Consider the following 20,335-nt stretch of genomic DNA (forward strand, 5'->3'; position numbering starts at 1 on the left):
AGGAATCTATGATAATAATATGTTTATTTCCTTACTAAATAAATTATACTGCAGAAACAAATGAATTATTTTAAAATAAAATAACAAAACTTTTAAAGATGTAACTCAAACATTTGACCTCAATTACATAAACAGTGCACGTAACCATAGATACAAAAACTTAATTATAACCAAATTCAATAGTCAAACATTAGAATTTCAAGGCGTTACAGTAAGGTAATTAAAGTCAAATTGTATCAATTGGTTGGACAAAATATAAATCAGTATATTAACTAAAAAAAAGAAATTGAATAGGTCGACTCGTGAACCAAGCTAATAAATCAATCAAATCGATGGATGGGTTGATTTTTTTATATTTTAATATATTTTTTATTTCTAAAATATTATTAAAAAATTAATTTTCTTTCATTTCAATAAATAGAAATAAATTTTTCGTCCAAATTTTTTCATTCCACCTACTAAGCACATTTATTAGAAAAAATATATATATGTTTTACTCCTCAATCTTTTTTCTTTCTACATTAATTATTTAAACCAACATTTAAATAAATGATTCCTTCTTGTGAAAAAAGAAAATAGTTATCTTTCAATGGGTTTGCGCTTCAAGGGTTCCTAACTACTAAAGTTTGAAGACCAAAGTCGTCGCTTTGTGTTTCAAGGGTTTTCCAGTTTTCCTTTTCATTCTCTGCTCCTTTCATTTGCAATCTCACTTTCTCAAAAGTTGGGTAAACTAGAAGACATTAAAACTCTAAAGCTCATCAATCCTTTTGCTTAAGTAGGAGGAGGTATTATGCTTTCACTGCTTCTATTATTTTCATCTTTGATTATGATACTTACTCTGTTTTTCTTCTTCCACTTTAATATCTAAGAGGTAGATGTAGCTAAGTATCAATGATAATTATTTTTATTTCGTTACTGATTATATAATATTTTATTTGCCAGTGACTGCCGGATTAGCTTCCCAGTTATTGTATAGTTTGTTCTGTCTCCTATCAAATATTAGAAAAAAAAAATGGCTTCTTTTCTTGAACCTCTTTTTAGCAAAGCTGCTGAGTACATGGTTGACACCACTGCAGCACAACTTAGTTACGTGTTCAAGCATGACAACAAGTTTCAGAACCTCTGGGGTAAAGTTGAAGAGCTGAAGTGTGCAAGACAAAGGGTGCAGCAATCTGTTGATGAGGCTAAAAGGAACGGAGAGAATATTTTTGATGATGTTGAAAGGTGGTTGACAGTGGTGAATAAGAAGATCTCCGACCAGGCTACAACACAATCGCAAGAGGATGAAAATAAAGCGATGGAGAATTATTTCGCTGGCTTTCTTCTTGATATCAAGAATCGTTACCAGCTCAGCAAGAAAGCTGATGAGGAGGCGGAGGCCATAACACAACTCTTGAATGAAAAGGATCGATTTGATAGAGTTTCCTACCGTCCTGCTCTTGAAGGGATACACATTATTAGACCTCTTAAAGAGTATGAGACCTTTGAGTCAAGAAGTGGTGTTTTCTATGAGGTCATGGCAGCATTGGAAGATGATAATGTCAACATAATAGGAGTGTACGGGATGGGAGGTGTGGGCAAAACCACACTTGTCAAATAGGCTGCCAGCCAAGTCATTGCCAAGGAGAAAAAGCTGTTTGATGAAGTGGTCTTGGTTGCTATAACACAAACACCGAACATGGTAAATACTCAGAACAAGATTGCCGAGAGGTTGGGCCTTGAACTTGAAGGGACAGACATGGATATGAGAGCAGCTAAACTTCGTGAAAGAATAAAGAAAAAGAAGAAAATTCTTATTATTTTGGATGATATATGGGTCTTCTTGGATTTGGAGGCACTTGGAATTCCTTCTGCAGACGAACACAAGGGATGCAAGATCTTGATGACTTCTAGGAGGCGAAAAGTATTGAAGTTGATGGGTTCTCAGAAAATGAAAATACTTCCAATTGAACTACTGAAAGAAGATGAAGCATGGAAGCTGTTTAAGAACCTGGCTGGTCCTATAACTGAAAGATCTGACTTGCAATCTACAGCAGAAAAAGTCGCCCAAAAATGTGCAAGATTGCCGATCGCTATTGCAACAGTTGCAAAGGCTTTGAAACATAAGGAGAATTTGTATGAATGGGAGGATGCTTTGGAAAGGAGCTATCAGGTAATGTGCATTCAGCTATAGAGATGAGCTACAACTACTTGGAAAGGGAGGAACTTAAAGGAACTTTCTTGCTCTGCAGTATAATGGGTCATAATGCTGCCACTGAAGACTTGCTGAAATATTGCAGAGGCTTGGGTTTATTCCGTGGCCTTGACACAATTGAAAAAGTACGGAGGAGAGTATTGACATTGGTTAGTGAGCTCAAAGACTCTTCTCTGTTACTTGCTGGTTCTAGCCCTGAACGGTTTGACATGCATGATGTTGTTTGCGAAGTGGCCATTGCAATTGCTTCTAGGGACCGTGGTTGGCTTGCTTCCGGAAAAGAGGATGTATCTGAAGAGTGGTCAGATAAGGATAGAATGAGAACCTGCAGTCTTGTTAGCTTACAAAATACTGAGGTAATTGAGCTACTAGATGAGTCCGAATGTCCAAAACTTACCTTTTTCTTTATGGGTAGTGAGAATTCTTCTTCGAAAATGCCATTCTTTTTTTCTATGGGTGGAGTGGATTCGTCTTTAAAAATTCCAAAGAATCTTTTTGAGGGGATGAAAGGACTCAAAGTATTAAATTTTACCGGAATGAATTTGACATCCTTGCCTTGCTCCATTGGTTGCTTGAAAACTCTTTGTACATTGCGTTTGGTAGGTTGTGCTTTAAAAGATATAGGCATCTTAGGAGAGTTAGTAAATTTAGAAATCCTTGACCTCCGTAATTCTACTATTAGAGTGCTCCCAAAGGAAATAGGAGAGTTGAGGAGGCTAAAATTGCTGGACTTGAGTGGTTGTAGAAATCTTGAAGTAATATCACCAAACGTATTGTCAAGTTTATCCAGATTAGAAGAACTCTACTTATATGATAGCTTTAATGGATGGGATTGGGAGGTTGAGGGAAGTGAGAATAATCCAAGGAGCAAAGCTAGTCTTGTTGAGTTGCAGAATTTGTCTCGTCTGACCACTTTGGAAGTACATGTTCCTGATGTGCGAGCTATACCAAAACAGAAGTTGTTTTCTAGAAACATGGAAAGATACAAGATTTCCATTGGAGAATTTTGGAGTCGTTATGATGGAGGGATGGAAACATCAAGAATGTTGAAGCTCACAACCAACAATAGAAGTCTTCAATTGGCCCATGAAATTAAAACGTTATTGAGAAGAACTCAAGATTTATACCTAAGAGGAGTAGAAGATGCCATGGAAATGCTTTATGACCCGATTACTGAAGGTTTTCCACATCTAAAGCATCTTAAGGTATGTGATGTCTCAGATATCAAATGTGTTATTAACCCCAGCATGTTGGTTTCTTTTTTGGAGTCGTTGTTTCTAGAGGGTTTGATGAATTTGGAGGCAATATGTGATGGGTAACTCAAAACTGAATCATTTGGGCGACTCAGATCCGTAATAGTCCACCACTGCAAGATGTTGAAGAATTTGTTCTCCTTCTCCGTGGCCAAAGGGCTTCGCCAACTTGAAGAAATACGGGTATCCAGTTGCGAGAACATGAGAGAGTTAATAAAAGTGGAAAAGGAAGAGATGGGTGAGGATGACATTTTGGAATTCACTCAACTGCGCTTCTTAGAATTGAAAGGACTTCCTAAATTCAATGGCATGTGGCTTTTTGATAAAAAGGTATTTAGGTTAATCTTTTTCTTTTTTATTTAATTTTATTTGAAATTAGATAGAAGAGCATTTTAAATATAAGAGATGCACTGAAATAAATTTATAGTTTTAATTATTTTAAGGATGAGATCATTTTATTGAATGTATTATTGAGGTAAATATTAAATACATTTTGATGTGAAGAACTTGTAGTTGATTAATATATAAATAAAAACATAAATTGAAATGGTTTGATGGGCATTTAATGGTTATAAGACCTTTAAGGGATAACACTAATTGTTCCCAATACCACATTTTGAGGGCTGCTTAGTAATTAATTGGTATGTGGGAGCAAAACAACAATAATTATTGTTTTTTTTTTATTTTTTTAAAGTTTTAAATTTGGATGAATGTATATTATCATTATATTTTGAATGATAATTAATAAAGTATTGTTAATGATGATGCGAAATATGATTTTATTTGTAGGTTTTGTTTCCGGCATTGGAGAATTTGTATTTGAATTCGGTCAATGGGATTAAAAGAATATGGCATGATGATCAACTTCTTACAGTGTCGCTTACAAGTTTGCAAGTGCACTGTTGTAGTGAGTTGAAGTATGTATTTACTTCATCTATGGTTGAAAGCTTTGTGAACCTGAAAACACTTGTTGTTGGTGATTGTGATGAAATGGAAGACATAATAGAAGGAATACTAGGTGGAGAAGAAAGGATTAACAACAGCATAAGCGTGTTCCCTAAGCTTGACTCGGTGGCACTCTACAATCTTCTAAATCTCAAAAGATGGCATGATGATCAACTTCTTACAGTGTCTTGTGGTGTTCAAAATTTAACACATTTGGAAGTGTCCAATTGTCATAAGCTTAAGTGTGTATTTACTTCCTATATGGTTAAAAGCTTTGTGAACCTGAAAACACTTAAGGTTAGACATTGTAATGAAATGGAAGACATAATAGAAGGAATACTAGGTGGGGAAGAAAGGATTAACAGCAGCATTAAGGTGTTCCCTAATCTTACCGTGTTGGTACTCACCGATCTTCCTAATCTCAAAAGATTTTGTTGTGGAATTAACCCAGTTGAATTTCCCTTTTTAGGGAAATTAGAAATACGGAAATGTCGTGTTTTGAGTGCATTCCATTTTGATACTGCAAGTATTGGAAACAACATCTCACTTGATCCTAGTATACCTCAGCCACAATATCTCTTCAGTGCAAAGGTATGTTTAAGTTTTTAAATTCTTTACCCTAACAATTACTTTTTTAATGTTAGACTGTTTTAATTTTTAGCAATGCATCTTCTATCTGTATATGATGTTAACAAAGAATTGGGAATTATGCAGTTTACGTTTCCAAATCTACATCAACTTACTTTGAGATGGAATGTTGGAGTGAAAGAGATATGGCGTTTAGTTCCATCCTCGACATCTTTCCAGAATTTAGTGGCTTTGGAAGTAGAAGGATACCATGGAATCATAAAAATTATTACCCATTCTACATCTTGAAAAAATGAGGATAGAGAATTGCCAAGAGATAGAAGAAATAGTAGGTGGTGGAGATGATGATGATGATAAAATCATTTTTCCCCAACTCAAGATTTTGAAACTTAAATCTCTGCCAAAGCTAGAAAGCTTTTGTTCATCACGGCATTATACCTTTGACTTCCTATCCTTAGAATGGGTATATGTGGACGATTGTCCAAATATGAAGACGTTCTCTCATGGAGAATTAAACACGCCATTCTTGCACGGCGTAAGATTAAAATGGAATGTGCGTTGGGAAGGCAACCTTAATAGCGCCATACAACAAATTTTCAGAGAAGAGGTACATATAAAATATATTTCGAAATTTCCTTGTTATTTAGTATTTTAAAAATTTTCAATAATTGGTTTTACATTTCACTCTCGATTCTTTTCTCTGATCAATATCAAAGAATTGGAATGAGAAGAACACTTTTTTTAAGTTAGTGGATATAGAAGAGCAAGAACATAGTCAAGGGAGAACCGTATATTCTTAAAGGATAATGTTATACGTTTAGCTCTCTCTATAACAATAACAACATTTTAATTTAATAGTCAAATTTGTTGCAAAATCAAATTTTTTATGTATTTTTTACTCACTATATTAGCTTTTCATCTATTACAATAACTATTAAGTATGAAGTATACTCTTTACTTAATTAGTTTCCTATAGCAACCTTTTGTCTCTAATTTTAGTAAAATTAGTTATATTAGTAAGTGAAATAAAAATAATAAATTCTAGTTAAAATATTATTTCAATAAAATGTTTAAATTTTATATAAAAATATATTAGTCATATTCTATTAAATGGAAAATAATTTTTAATAAATAGGCTTACAATTGTAAATTTTATAAAGATACGATTTAAATCTCACTAATCAAGATTAATATTAATATATTATAGTTGTTTAAATTATTTTTTAAAATTCAAATATGATCTAGATCTCAAATGTTATTATAGTTGTACAACATTCATCTCTCTATAACATCCAAAATTTTGGCAGTCAAATAAAACTATTATAGAGAGGCTTGATTATATATTATTTAGAATTTACAAATGGGTCACTATTGACACGAGATTGAGGTTGTTGGATAAGACTCTAAATCATAACATAATAAATTATATTAAATTCTTGTCTTTGGTTTTTTGATCATATTATATTAACATGGTAGAAAAATCTAAGAAATTTAAACAATATCTAGGCCATTCTTCAATTTCTAATGCATAAGTAAGCCTAAAGTCACCAAGAATTGTGAGAGCAGTGATTAAAACTTTCGACGAGCACTTAGATGATATAGATTCAAACTTTGACATTTTCTTCCCTTTCTCGATATTTTATTGACAAATGGAAAATAAAATGTAAGCCTAATCTTATTCTAATGTATTATTCTTTGTTTTCCTCCCATGATTAATATTATTACTCGTGATGAAAACAGAGTAGTATGGTAGAAGAATCTGAAAATTCTTGGGAAGAATCTGAAAATTCTGAGGAAGATCTAAGCGATCTTTGTAAGAAACAAAGGAGACATGGAACATGGGAAGGGAACTAGGTGTCGTGTCAATGGATAATGACAAGAAAATTTTGGGAGAAAATCGTGGAGATCTCGAGTCAGAAAACAAGCTAATTAGCTTATCGGAGGTGACTGGAAGGTATTTGTTTTGGCTACAAATTAAATGTCTTTGTATTAATCTTGTAGTTTCATTTTTTGTTGGGTCTTTGGAATTGGGAGATGTTCATATGAATTGGAGATGGGTATAGAGATTATGTGAATATAAATATTGGGGTCGATTCAGGGTTGCTTTTGGTTTTGAGTGTGATATTTAAATAATGTTTATTCTATTTCATGGTTTTACTATTGGTTGTGTGTGCAAGTATAGTCTTGTGGGAAGGGAGGTATACTAGTGTTTTTATGTATGTGACTTTACACACAATACCTAAACAAAGCCCATAAGAACGTACGTACATACATACATGCATAAATTTGTAGCTTTTAGTAGAGCAAAAAAAATTGAAGGTTTTTCTTACTTTCAATAATAAACGTTCTTCCTTCATCTCATGTCTAGAAGTGAAAAGGATTTTTCTAGTTCTTTCCCAATTATCTGACTTAAGCTTTGTTTGGTGGAGTGGAAAAAAATAGGAAGATAGGTAATTGAAAGAGGATAAAAAATATAATTCTTCTTTCCATAGGTATGTTTTGTAGGAGAGATGGAAAAATTAAATGAAGAAGAATATTACAAAAATATAAATTAATAAAAATAATATATAATATTACAAAAAATAATATATAATCTACTTTATTATTTTTAAAATATAATGCATATTTAATGTGTTAGAATATTATTAGCAAAACAAATAATTTAACATATATATTATAATCTCTATGTTACTTAAAGAATAATTTAAAAGAATAATTTAAAGAATATATTGTCTCAAATATTTTTACTCATAGATAGATATTGATATACAGCAAAAGAACTAATGAAATTGTTATATTGTGTATATATATTTTTAACATATTTTCGTTAATTTATTTATGCTGCTAGACGTGTATAATATAAAAATTTCATGTAAAAGTAAAAATGAATAATATAGATTTAAATTTGTAATCACAAACTCTCATGCAACTTCATTTTTACATGTGTCAAACTTCACAAAGAACATTGATTGAAAGTATCTATTCACAAAGAATAGCATTAAGGTTCCTTTAAAATATTGACCGAGAGTATTCTATAGAATCAAATATGATAATACAAGACTATTTTAATATAATATATATTAATAGAAAATTATTAAACATATAAAGCTTCCCTGCATCAATGACTGAATGTATTTTAGAAGCTGGAAAATAGAAAGCAAGAATACCAATAGACTGAATATACTTGAATAACATGCAACCATTGGCTCCTCTTCTTGAAAATTTGTAAAGCTTTTGCAGTTGCAATCAATGGAAACTCAGTATCCTAAGCTACCCATTTGTTAAATCCAATAAATTAGTTACAGCAATTGGAAAAGGACCAACGATGGCTACTGCATACACTTCCCTGTAAAAGAAAATAGTAATAAGAACAACTCAAGGTCAGGGTCAATACAAGCCAACATAATAACATACAATAGTGAATCAAGGCAGAAAAGTAGTCACTTGAATATCTTTCAAGTAGCCTCTAAAATGAGATAAGATACAAATCAAAGAAAAGAAAAGAAAAGAAAAGAACATATATAATAAGAAACCAAAAAGTGTTTGAATTCAATCATGGCAGAACAGTATTCACCTTGGCATCTTTCCCCCAATCCGTAATGTAAGATATAACATAAATGTGAATGAAACATAGAATGTTGAATCAATGGTGAAATACATCTGCATTGTTCATTAGATAAACAAAGGCATTAGAATTCAATCATGGCAGAGCAGTATTCATTTCGGCATCTTCCCCCCAAACCGTAACATAAGATATAGATACAAGTTGGCTAAAAGAGTGTCCAAATAGTAAAAGATGCGAGACAAGTTAAGTACGGCCATTGCAAACCAATCTGTTACTGCATCAACAGAGAGCTCTCCCTCAAACCCATACAATAGTGTCAATTTAATATATCAGCAGTATAGAAAAAAAATTGTAACAAGTACAGAAGACATTTAATTACAGTAATTGAAGATATAGAAAAATGTATAATGTAAACATAAAAACATAGATATTGCTTTTCACTATATAAAAAAACCAGTGCTTCATGTATTTTACTTATCCTTTATTAGTATTTATCCTTTTTCTCTTTTGAATTCAAACCTCAAATGTATCTTACCGGATAAGACAGTCTGAAGTTTTACACCCTGATGGGAAAGCAACCACTGAAGGAAGACTTATATACATTATTATTAAGTTAAACTGAAGGTAGAAGTGCTTGGTCATGCTAAAGTTAAAGTTTCAAAAGGATAAATGAAAAAACAGCAGTTTCCAGTTGTGAGTGGTATAGCATCTACTTGGGGGGAGAAGAAAGTATGCCGAAGAGAACTTAGCTAGTTCATATAGAAAGAAACATAAATTGCTTCCATTCAGAGAATACAATCTGAATTCCTCCATCATTTGGCTGCTTCATGGCACCAACATTTCGCTCAATAATTGGCATAATTGGCAGCACAATAATGGGAATTATATCATCTTCATCACAAAACCATGACTTTGTCATTCCAGATTGCTAGGTATAAGGCATACACACTGCTGATATTAATGCAACTGACAACTTTAATATAAATAAGTTCAGTCTTCATTGAAGAAAATCAAGCGAAGTTATGTTCATCTAACAATTTCTACCAATCAAGGAACTCCCTTTATATTCCAGTAAATTGTCTTAAAAATTAACACAAAAACAGTAATAGGGAGCAAAGTTATATTTTAGCAGGTTATAAGAGTACCACTAACCATTCCTGAAGAAGAACCGGCCTACTGGTTTTCTCTCAGAAAGGTAGGCCGGAACTTGAACCTCACCATGTCATAGATAACTAAGAACTGTCACATCTACATTGTAATGAGCAAATAAATATTCTTACTAGATCCCAAACTTTCAGCAAAAGAGCATACCAATTCTTTTCCATGAATTAGCAAATTGAGCAGATTGACTGCTGCCAGATGAATACACCTAAATGTAAATATCATTAGAATTTATTATGATTTAGTAAATCATTATGGGGGAGTTGAACCGCAGATAATCCATGATAAAATTGCATAAGCACTAACTGGTAATAATAAATCTAAAATCCATAACCAAAAGCAAACAGAACATGCATATTCACCAGTGTAAAGGCTCCGCAAGAATTCAAGCTAAATGAGTAGTGTGTTAATTCACAACTGTAAAATCTACTGCATATCTGCTCATATAATTCACAACTGATACAAGACTTGAGTTTAGAAATTCAATTGAGAGAACTTTACTCATTCAAATTGCACCTCTACATGCATGTATTTCCTCATGAATCGAATAATAGATGAGGTGAATTTGGCAAATACCTGGCATTCTTTATGTGGCTTGGCTTTTGAAATAACCCTAAAAATAATAATTTTCTTAAGATTTGGGCATCGTTTTAGCAGCTCCTCTACCCTCCTCCATTTTCCTTCTCCTAAAAAATACGAAAAGGTATACATATACAAACAAATATCCGGCAGGGGAAAATATGTGCAGAATCGATTAGCTTCAGGTACTGTACCTGAAGGAGAATCAAATTGGATGACTTGATTCAATTTGTCTATGATTTTAGCTGAATCTTTGAGAGGAGGAGTTGACTCGAATAATAAATCGATCTCCTCGTGAACAGTTGCAGAATCCATTTTAATTCCCCTTGGACAAATCATCAGAAACAAAAAAAAATTCAATCAAAATGCAAAACAAACCCTAGTTGAATTGAACTTACAACAAAATCCAGTTGATTTGGCCTTCAAGTTGATCTGCTTCCTTTTAGATTGATTTGAGCTTGAGATTGTCGAATGACCAAAAGAAAACAAAAGTTGAAACCGTTAGAGAAAATTTAATCTAAGAAAGGGTCTTTTTGGAGGAGAAAAAAAGGGTCATTCAATGGAGAGGTTGGAATAGCCATTCGGCACCTCCTCCCCGGAATGGCTATTCGGCGATTTTTAGAATGAACCTGTAATCTCCATTCGACGTTTTGAGCATTCAGCCAACCAAACGGCTGTTTTCCTTTAAAGTTTTGAACCGTGTCGTAATGGAATAGCAATTCCATTGAACCAAACATAGTGTAAGATTTATGAGAGCAGTGGTGAAAACTTTCGTTAAGATTTTCTTCCCTTTCTCGATATTTTATTGACAAAAGGAAAATAAAATGTAAGCCTAAGATTTATGATTACTATTATTACTCATGATGAAAACAGAGAATAATATGGAAGAAGAATCTGAAAATTCTAAGGAAGATCAAAGCCATCCTTGTAAGAAACAAAGGAGACATGGAACATGAGAAGGGAACTAGGAGTCGTGTCAATGGGTAATGACAAGCAAATTTCGGGGGGAAATCGTGAAGATCTCGAGTCAAAAAACAAGCTAATTAGCTTATCGGAGGTGACTGGAAGGTATTTGTTTTGGCTATAAATTAACTGTTTTTGTATTAATGTTGTAGTTTCATTTTTTGTTGGGTCTTTGGAATTTGTGAGATGTTCATATGAATTGGAGATGGGTATAGTTACATTGTGTAAATATAAATATTGGGGTCGATTCAGGGTTTCTATTGGTTTTGAGTGTGATATTTTAATAATGTTTATTCTATTTCATGGTTTTACCATTGGTTGTGTGTGCAAGTATAGTCTTGTGGGAAGGGAGGTATACTGGTGTTTTTATGTATGTGACTTTACACACAATGACCTAAACAAAGCCCATAAGAACGTACGTACATACATACATGCATAAATTTGTAACTTTTAGTAGAGCAAAAAAATTTAAAGGTTTTTCTTACTTTCAAAAAGAAACGTTCTTCCTTCATCTCATGTTTAGAAGTGAAAAGGATTTTTCTAGTTCTTTCTCAATTATCTGACTTAAGCTTTGTTTGGTGGAGTGTAAAAAAGTAGGAAGATCGGTAATTGAAAGAGGATAAAAAATATAATTCTTCTTTCCATAGGTATGTTTTGTAGGAGAGATGAAAAAATTAAATGAAGAAGAAGGTAATTTTCTTTCAATCTATTACTTGATAGAGTTGAAAAATGAAAGAAAAGAAAAAATATTTTTAAAAAAGGCATAATTTTAACCTAACATGCCAACTTTCCTCATTTTCTCTCTTATCATTTCAATATGGAATGATTTATTTAATGCATTATGATGGAAAAAAGTCTATCTCTCATATTTTCTTTCCCCATTTTATTCTTTACCAAGCACATTCAAAATTTATTTTCTTCCCATTTTTCTATACCCTTTTACTCTTCGTGTGTATATATATATGCGCCGAATGATGTATTTATAGTATATGCATTTTGAGTTTCCCATCATTGCAATAAGCTTTCCTCATTATAGCAGTACAGGTTGTTTGATATAAAATAATGGTAATCCTTTTATCATCTCGTCATCCGGTCCTAAACATTGCATATGTTAACTGTTTTTATTACGAAAAGTAAGTCCTGCCAAGCTATTCTATCAGTAAAAGTTTAATTATGTTGCATTTGATGACCATATAAATGGTCACTACTTGTTTTGTTTAGGCTTCTTATGTTTTTGATCAACCTTTGGAGTGATAACATATATACTACTCTATTTTTAGTGGTTCAAAGTATAGTGTCAAATGAAAAGGTGATTTAAATTAAGGATTACACAACATATCTATTCATAAAATGAAGGACAATAATAAATTTCAGAGATTTTAAAATAGCTCTTTGGCTCAAATGTTTCAAGCGTTACATGATTCTTTTATAGAACCTGAGCTACTATGGTGATTTTTTCTTGCTTTTTTTTTTGTCTATATATTGATTTTATAAAGAGTGGTGGGGTTGAATTCGACAAAATAAATATCTTAACTCGTCAAAGAATAACTTTGTAGATAGCAGTAGACAAGTTTATATCCACAGGGATCAATAAAAGCTTTTTCTTATAGTAAAAATAAGTAAAATAAATTTTAGACTTTTAGAATTTAAAAATTAAAACTAATACTATAAAAACAACAATCACAAATGTTAATTTAAGAAAGATGAATATAATAAAAATATAGTCAAAAGATGAAATCTCAATTTTATTTATGGGTTTGATTGTCATTGTAAAGATAAATTTCTATATTTTTCAGTAAATTAGTTATAGTTGTGAACATCATGCCAAACCAATCTCTCCCTACCTTTTTGGTAAAAAAAAAAAAAGCTCATTGAAATTATTTCTCTTATTAACAAATAACTCTATAACGAAATGTTTAGGATTTAAATTATTAATAGCATGAAAAAAAATTAGAGAAACTTGATTCTAGTCATCAAACACACACAAGAAAAGTTTATTTAGATTTAGATTACATATCCTCACAACAATGAATCACATACTTCGAGATGTACATCCATGCTATTTTTCATAGGTGTTAGAATAATTGAACAATTACGAATTCAAAAAATCTAATTGATAAGGGAAATATTGTAAGCTATGAAAAGCAATACTTATATTTAGCAAACCTAAATATTTGTAATTAAAATAAAAGATATGAAAGTACCAAGGAATAAGGAAAGAATCAAAACAAATTAGATCTCACAAACTTAAAGAATCAAAACTTCAAAATCCCTTTGATTAGAAATAGAGTTTAGCAACTCATGTCGAGAAGAAACCACAAAAATAAAATAATACTAAATATGGCTATGTCTAATATTGATTCTAATAATTTGTATTTATAAGAAAATTCGCATAATGGAGAAAATACCTTAATGAAATAAAGCAACTTTTTCAGGTTTTTGGTAGATTTTCATTGCAAACTTATCAGTCGTCTTTGCCCATCTTCCTGATATGTTTTGGCCTCGAGTCATGAAATAGTTTCGATTAAATCTTTCAATTTCCTTTGAAACACTACATTATGAGACTAAATCGAAATTTGGTAGCTCAAAGTATGATCAAAATACTAATGTAGCATCAAGTTGAAATCTTAAAATGAGTCCAAAGCGTAAAGTTTGCCAAAAATAATCTTTAAGCTTCTTTTCTCTGGTACCAACTATTACAGGACTAGAATTTTAGTCTCGCAATCCGTGCAACATTAGGCGATTTCTTCACTTCAAATACACCTAAGTCAGCTTAACTCCCAACAATTGGAGATTCTTGTGGAATTCCTCTAAGCCACCAATGCAAAGCTAAAGCAATTCAAAATATTAAATAACTTGAAAGAAGAGAAAAGCCACAAAAAAGCAAAAGCACAAGAGATAGTGTTTAAGTGAATGCTATCAAGAATTTTATTGATCAATAAAGTGGTTTACAATGAGGGGGGAGGCCTCTATTATAGTTGAGTCTCCTCAAATTCAACGGTATAAATTAAAGTATATCAATGACCAAAATTAAAAGTTATCTACAAAATTAAATCTCCTAAGACTACAAATCCTATAAGATTGCATATTTTCGAAGATTATGTTCCATATTTGTCAGGTTTTATAGATGGGTCATTGATAAACTATAAAAGTAACACATTTTAATCTCATACTTAACATATTTTTGGATGATTTATCATATAATTTAGTGAATTAGATGTTCCTAATCCTATTTCATGTTTTATACTTAGGAGAGCATAAGAGAACAAAAGGAGCAGAAAATGGGCCAAAACAGACAAAACGGGCTGATTGAAAGATCCACACGGCCAAGACGAATTCCATACGGGTGGAGCATACGCCTGTGTGAGCCACACGGGCTGGACACATGCCCATGTGACAGCCCGTGTTGATATCGCTCCAGGTTTCCCAAATACGCGAAAAAAACCAATTTTTAGGGTTTCTGAGCATTCTAAAGTCTATATAAACACACTAGACACGCAGAGTAGAACACAGGAATTACTCGAACGAAGCTGTTGGAATCGTCTCATAAGCAGATCCACTTCAAGATTGAAGATCTCTATTCAAATTTCTCTCGAAGTTTATTTGGGTTTTTTTATGACTTGTTGTTCTTCTAAATTTGAGATGTTTTCCTTTTACATTATGAACTAAACTCCCTAAATACCTAAGGAGGATGAAACCTACGATGGATCTTATTATTTAATGTTCTGAATTTAATGATAAATACTTGTTATTGTTCTTAATTATGTGTTCTTAATTCTTGTTTTAATATTTTCAGGATATTAATTCAAGTTGATATGTTTATTCAGTGGAGCAAAAGTCCTTATTTAAGAGTAAATCTACCATAATTAAGCAGAATTGCATGCAACCCTAGAAATAGGGCTATATAAATTTGCCGGATTAGAGTCAAATCTAATTAGAAAGAGATTTCAATTAATCAACCTAGATTCAGTTGTTCTTAATCTCGAAAGAGATATTAACATAATTTAGGGATTTCTACAGATCAAGACAAGTGAATAAATTGTTTGATTCAGAATCAGAATAATAAGTGAAGTCTAGGTGGATTCTTCCTTGGGTATTGTCTTTATTATTGGTTTAATTGATTATTTTCTTCACTCTCTGTCGCGCTCAGTAGTTAATTAGTTAGTTAATTTTAGATTAAATCAAATCCCTTATATTTTAGGTTAAATAATAGAAAGAAAATTAATACTAGTACTTTTAGTCTTTATGGATACAATATTCTGGACTCACCATAGCTATACTACCATTCGATAGGTGTACTTGCTTTAGTCGTGATCGTAGTCTAGTTTAGTGATTCATAAAACTATCATCAGTCATCAATCTCTCTAAGCAACATATCAGTCTTGTTAGACCATGTGACCCATCATGAACAAGATGGACCATTCAAATGTGTCATGATTGTGACTCATTGGGGAACCCATGATATAAGAAGTCGGGTTGGCAATATTTAAATTGTAAGCCCTTTGAAATGAAGAATCGATGAAATTTGACAGGTAGAAAAAATTTATTCAGTCTAATGACCTACGCTTTTGTCTCACTCAAAATAAGTTAAATAGAAAAAAAGTATTTTAATTCAGGGGCTAAACCATTTATGCATGTTGTTAAGAGAAAAATCTCATTGGATTTTTGTCTGACCCTATTCAATGTTTTATTATTGAGGCCTTTTTATTTAGCTTAAAATCCTCAACTTTCTTTTAAATAAATAAATTAAACATTTTCGAAAAACAAATGCAATTAAATCTTTTTCAGTCGATTAAGTTAGTATTAGCATTGTTGTCAGTGTAGAATGATATAGGTTCAAACGTATTGAAACACGTTTATCCTCTTATTTAAGGGTTGAGATGAGTTAATGAATTGTTTTTCAAAACTTCATTCCAAAAACTTCAATATTAAAATTTTCATTCATTAAATTATTTTGACATTAAATTTAATGATAAATTATTAAAGTCTAATGGTTGCGATTTTTATTTTTGGATTATTTTTGCATGTGTGCTACGTGGTGAAAAAATATTTTGTTTAAAATTGTTAAAAATCATTAAAATTTTTAAAAAATTATAGAAAATTATAAAAATATTAAAATTTATTAATTCAGTAAAAAATGAAAAAAAAAATATAAAACTAGTTTCTTTCCCATGCGAAGCACGAGTTGATTGTATATATTAATTAACATACGATTTATTTTAAATTTACTATTAAAGAATTTAAAAAAATTGATGACACTTAGAATAATACTAAATTGACACAATGCATAAATCTTAAGGGTTAAAGTTTATTTTATACCAATTTTAAAAGTTGTCAAAATCATCTAGCTAGTAACTAAATAAAATAAAATAAAATTGAATAGTTGAGTAACCATTTTTTAGCTTTTCATTACAGGAAGACCAAAAAAGAAATTTACTAATAATTGGATTACTATTTTGTAACTTTTCATAATTAACCAAAAAAATACTAATAATTGGATGACTACTAATATAGTTTATCTAAAATTATTTAAAATAATTTCTATATTATCTGGTTGAATATTAAAATATGTGATCAATTCGCTCAAAAATATAAACAATAAAATTATTTTTAAAATCTTAAATTATATTTATTTTTAAATGATATATTTAAAGAATGATTTCATGTGTTAGATTAGATATTAGTTGAGAATTCGTTCTCCTCAAAAAGTAGAATTATATTTACATGTCACATGTCAGCTTGATATCCTTACTCATGTTTGCTTAAAAAAAATTATATTATTTTATATTATTTTTAAATAATATTCACTTGACTCATAAATGAATTTAGAATTCATACCTAATCAAATTAGAAAAAAGCTTAGTAAGAAAATATTTTAAATTTATTTTTTGTACCTCTTATAAATAAAAATCATGTTAATAATATTGGATTATGGCATATTCAAAATGAATGATATATTCAAATCTTATGTGGTTACTTTTCTAAATTTATTGTGGTTTTAAATTGTCTTTATAAATATTGTATGAAAATATTAAAGATAAAAACACGTCATAATAATATATTTTACTTTTTAAATAAAAATATTTTTAATAATTTTTTAATTGAGTGTCATGTCTGATAATTCATAAAAAAATTAAATTAATCAAAAATTAATATTTTCGATTATTTAATTTTTTAAGCATGTTTGGCAATCCAAAATAAAAAATAAATTATAGAACTTTTTCAATGAAAAAGTGTGAAAAATGATAAAATTTTTCACTTTATTTTACTTCTTTTAATATTATCCTTTACTTACTTTACCTTTAAAATTTTAAAAATTATATTTACAAAAGAGTCTAATCATATTCTGCATTTAATTTTAAGAAATATATCAAACAAATTTTATAACTTAAATTTAATACTTACTTTTTCAATACTTAATTTTTCAATTTATCAAACATCACATTAAAATACGATTAACTCATAACATTAATTTAATTAACTTAATAAATAAGTTTATGGTACATAAAATATGAGTAAATAACAATAATAAATTTAATTTTTATAATGTTTTAAAAGTTTCTTGTAAATCTTTCAAATGTGATTCTCATTGGCTTAAAAATAAAATATCCAGTATATTTTAACAATAATAAATAAGTTTCTTGTAAATCTTTCAAATATTTTTATAATAAAATATGAGATTCTCATTGGCTTAAAAATGGTGATTAAATATTAATTTATTGTTACGTTTTTATTGTAGTTTATTTTGTTTAAGTTTCGCTTTATTATTTTTCAATTCATTAATATCCAGTATAATGATTATCATCATTTAAATGTGTAAGATTCATCTAAAACCCGTCAATTAAATATAAAAATTAATTTATTAATGATGATTAAACGTAAATTGAATATTAATGGATAAAAAAATAATGAGATAGAATGAAACCCGTTTTTCAGGAAGAGATGAAGTTAGAAGCGCATAATATTTTTAGTCTAATTAATTAGAAGTTGAAAATTTATGAATAATTTAAAAAATATATGAAGAAAGACACTTTTGTGAAAAAAAGAAAATAAAAGGTATCTGCTATCCATGCACTACCGACATCAAACTTAAAAAAATAAGTGGAAATAATTTATCCTTAAAGTTGAACCTTTTTGGCTTGGTCCAAACATTATGAGTATTATTTTCCAACTTGGTTGCTTTCTGTTTCTAGGCTTTTTCCACATATATTTCGGAACTTTTCCTTTGGATTCTTTACACGTTTGTTCCCTTGGGATTGGAAGAGATTAGACTCCAAAGCTCATCAATCTAAAGGAGGAGGAGGGGATATGCATTGTTTAACCCACAGCTTCAATTATTTTCATCTTTTGTTTATGATTACTTGATATATCTGAGTAAAACGGTAGGCAGTCTAAGTTTGCACATACAGACCCACTTCCAATATTTTAATATATGATTATGATTTTTTTTCTTATTGATAAGTTATTGTTTTTCTTTCTGTAGCTAGTCTTCTTTTTCTAAGGATTTGCTTCCCAGTTGTCCTATAGTTTATTCTCCTTCATATCAGTTCCTCAAGGAAAAAACAAAAAAATGGACGTTCTTGTTTCCATTGTTGGATTTGTTGCTGGCAAAGCTACTGAGTACAAAGTTGATCCCATTGGACGACAACTTAGTTACTTGTTCAAGCATAACAGCAAGTTCCTCAACCTCTTTGATAAAGTTGAAGAACTCTAAGCATACTGAAGAAAGGGAACAACAATCTGTTCGCGAGGCTAAAAGGAAAAGGGCACTACAACAAAACAATCCTAAGATGACACTTTTGGGTCGACACTTTTCTAAGTGTTGAGATAGACTTGCCGACATACGCTTTGGCCAATTCTTTGTTTAAGGATTGGGATATGCATGACTAATGCAACGCTTAAATAAGATTTTGCTGTGTCCAAAACTATGCCGACACTTTTGGGAAGTGTTGGGATAAACTTGTCGACATACGTTGACTAGAGGTGATCATGTGCCGGGCCGGGCCGGGTTCGGGCCGGGTCAAGATAAAATTTTAGGCCCGTCTACTAGGCCCGGGCCCGGCCCGGCCCGAAATATGGACCTAAAATTTTGTCCAAGCCCAGCCCGAAATAAAATTACTAAGCCCGAGCCCGGCCCGGCCCGGCACATATTAAATTTTTTTTTCTTATTTTATTAAATAAAAAATTTAAAAATTTAATAAATCAAATATATTTAAAAACATAAAAACAAATTTTAAAACAAATAAAAATAATACTAAAACAATTCTTAAAACAATACACAAATTAACAATATAATAAAAAAATAGTTATATTAAAAATTTAAAATAATTTTAAAAAATAAAAAATATATATATTAATATATAATTCGGGCCGGGCCGGGTCGGGCTCGGGCCAAAAAACTCTTACTCGAGGCTCGGCCCGTTTTCTAAACGGGCCTCGTTTTTTTTTCCCAAGCCCATATTTCGGGCCTATATTTTTACCCAAACCCTCCCATTTTTCAGGCGGGCCTTCGGGCCGAGCCGGGCCGCCCGGCCCATAATCAGCTCTAACGCTGACTTTTTAGGAAGAGTTGGGAAAATATTAAAACATCTCAACTTTTATTTTTTGTTGGCAAATATTTTATCTAAACCAACCTTTTTTTGTATTATTTTTGTCTGCTCATGATTTAACCCAACCTTTTTGTTTTTCGTCGGCAAATGTTTGACCTAATCCAACCTTTTTTGTGTTGTCTTTAGCCTAACCCAACAAAATAATTAAAATATTACCTAACACTATCTATTTGTTTAATACCCAAAATTTTATTAAATTTACACTACCTATTTGTTTAATACCAAAAACATTATCTTACATTTTTTTAATACTAACAAATTAAATATAATCTCGCCCACTTATCATCCTCAACCCTAACCCCGCCAATACCTTTCAGAGCTCAATTTCAGGAGATTCAAAAGAAAATGTGAAATCCTTGAAATCTGAATGAAGAGATAAATGCGGTGAGTTTAAATGTACTACAATTATTTATGGTATTATTATCAATCTTTAGTTGGTGTCAAGTTAAATTGTGACACTAACTCCATCAATAACCTT

General features: G+C 30.8%; 4 protein-coding genes across 10 annotated transcripts; 3 read left to right on the forward strand and 1 right to left on the reverse strand.

Moving 5' to 3' along the window:
* Positions 1-567: 567 nt before the first annotated feature.
* On the forward strand, positions 568-7,471 carry LOC121209926 (disease resistance protein At4g27190). 2 transcript variants are annotated; one of them, XM_041081912.1, is made up of 5 exons: positions 568-785; positions 943-3,777; positions 4,237-4,983; positions 5,107-5,587; positions 6,721-7,471. In XM_041081912.1, the coding sequence occupies exon 2, from the start codon at positions 2,122-2,124 to the stop codon at positions 3,511-3,513; it is 1,392 nt and encodes a 463-aa protein (XP_040937846.1). In that variant the 5' UTR covers positions 568-785; positions 943-2,121; the 3' UTR covers positions 3,514-3,777; positions 4,237-4,983; positions 5,107-5,587; positions 6,721-7,471. The 2 variants fall into 2 exon arrangements, with proteins under 2 accessions (XP_040937846.1, XP_040937847.1); XM_041081913.1 differs by having other exon boundaries at positions 576-785.
* Positions 1,013-1,600, forward strand: LOC121210032 (putative disease resistance protein At5g05400). Its single transcript, XM_041082107.1, has one exon. The coding sequence runs from the start codon at positions 1,013-1,015 to the stop codon at positions 1,598-1,600; it is 588 nt and encodes a 195-aa protein (XP_040938041.1).
* On the forward strand, positions 1,679-2,099 carry LOC121210033 (probable disease resistance protein At1g61300). The gene is made up of 2 exons (XM_041082108.1): positions 1,679-1,993; positions 2,037-2,099. Exons 1-2 carry the CDS (start codon positions 1,679-1,681, stop codon positions 2,097-2,099), a joined length of 378 nt encoding a protein of 125 aa, XP_040938042.1.
* A 474-nt stretch (positions 7,472-7,945) lies between the features above and the next one.
* On the reverse strand, positions 7,946-11,391 carry LOC107892013 (uncharacterized). 6 transcript variants are annotated; one of them, XR_005905129.1, is made up of 6 exons: positions 10,684-11,374; positions 10,480-10,573; positions 10,283-10,392; positions 9,698-9,914; positions 8,555-8,640; positions 7,946-8,326 (listed from the first exon to the last, which is right to left on the reverse strand). XR_005905129.1 is itself a non-coding variant. In XM_041081915.1 (5 exons), exons 2-5 carry the CDS (start codon positions 10,598-10,600, stop codon positions 8,251-8,253), a joined length of 393 nt encoding a protein of 130 aa, XP_040937849.1. In that variant the 5' UTR covers positions 10,601-10,610; positions 10,684-11,133; the 3' UTR covers positions 7,946-8,250. The 6 variants fall into 6 exon arrangements, 2 of the variants coding, with proteins under 2 accessions (XP_040937849.1, XP_040937848.1); XR_005905126.1 differs by having other exon boundaries at positions 9,857-9,914; positions 10,480-11,391; XR_005905128.1 differs by having other exon boundaries at positions 10,480-11,369.
* Between the last annotated feature and the right edge of the window lie 8,944 nt (positions 11,392-20,335).

The sequence above is a fragment of the Gossypium hirsutum genome, chromosome A11, assembly GCF_007990345.1.
Source record: "Gossypium hirsutum isolate 1008001.06 chromosome A11, Gossypium_hirsutum_v2.1, whole genome shotgun sequence".
In the NCBI taxonomy this organism is placed as follows: Eukaryota; Viridiplantae; Streptophyta; class Magnoliopsida; order Malvales; family Malvaceae; genus Gossypium; species Gossypium hirsutum.

Coding starts and splice junctions, on each gene's coding strand:
- LOC121209926 (XM_041081912.1), top strand. CDS start 2,122: ATGGGAGGATGCTTTGGAAAGGAGCTATCAGGTAATGTGCATTCAGCT.
- LOC121210032 (XM_041082107.1), top strand. CDS start 1,013: ATGGCTTCTTTTCTTGAACCTCTTTTTAGCAAAGCTGCTGAGTACATG.
- LOC107892013 (XM_041081914.1), bottom strand. CDS start 10,624: ATGATTTGTCCAAGGGGAATTAAAATGGATTCTGCAACTGTTCACGAG. Junction 10,393..10,479: donor CCAATTTGATTCTCCTTCAG/GTACAGTACCTG, acceptor CGTATTTTTTAG/GAGAAGGAAAATGGAGGAGG. Junction 8,641..10,282: donor AGCCACATAAAGAATGCCAG/GTATTTGCCAAA, acceptor TGAACAATGCAG/ATGTATTTCACCATTGATTC.
- LOC121210033 (XM_041082108.1), top strand. CDS start 1,679: ATGGTAAATACTCAGAACAAGATTGCCGAGAGGTTGGGCCTTGAACTT. Junction 1,994..2,036: donor GGAAGCTGTTTAAGAACCTG/GCTGGTCCTATA, acceptor AATCTACAGCAG/AAAAAGTCGCCCAAAAATGT.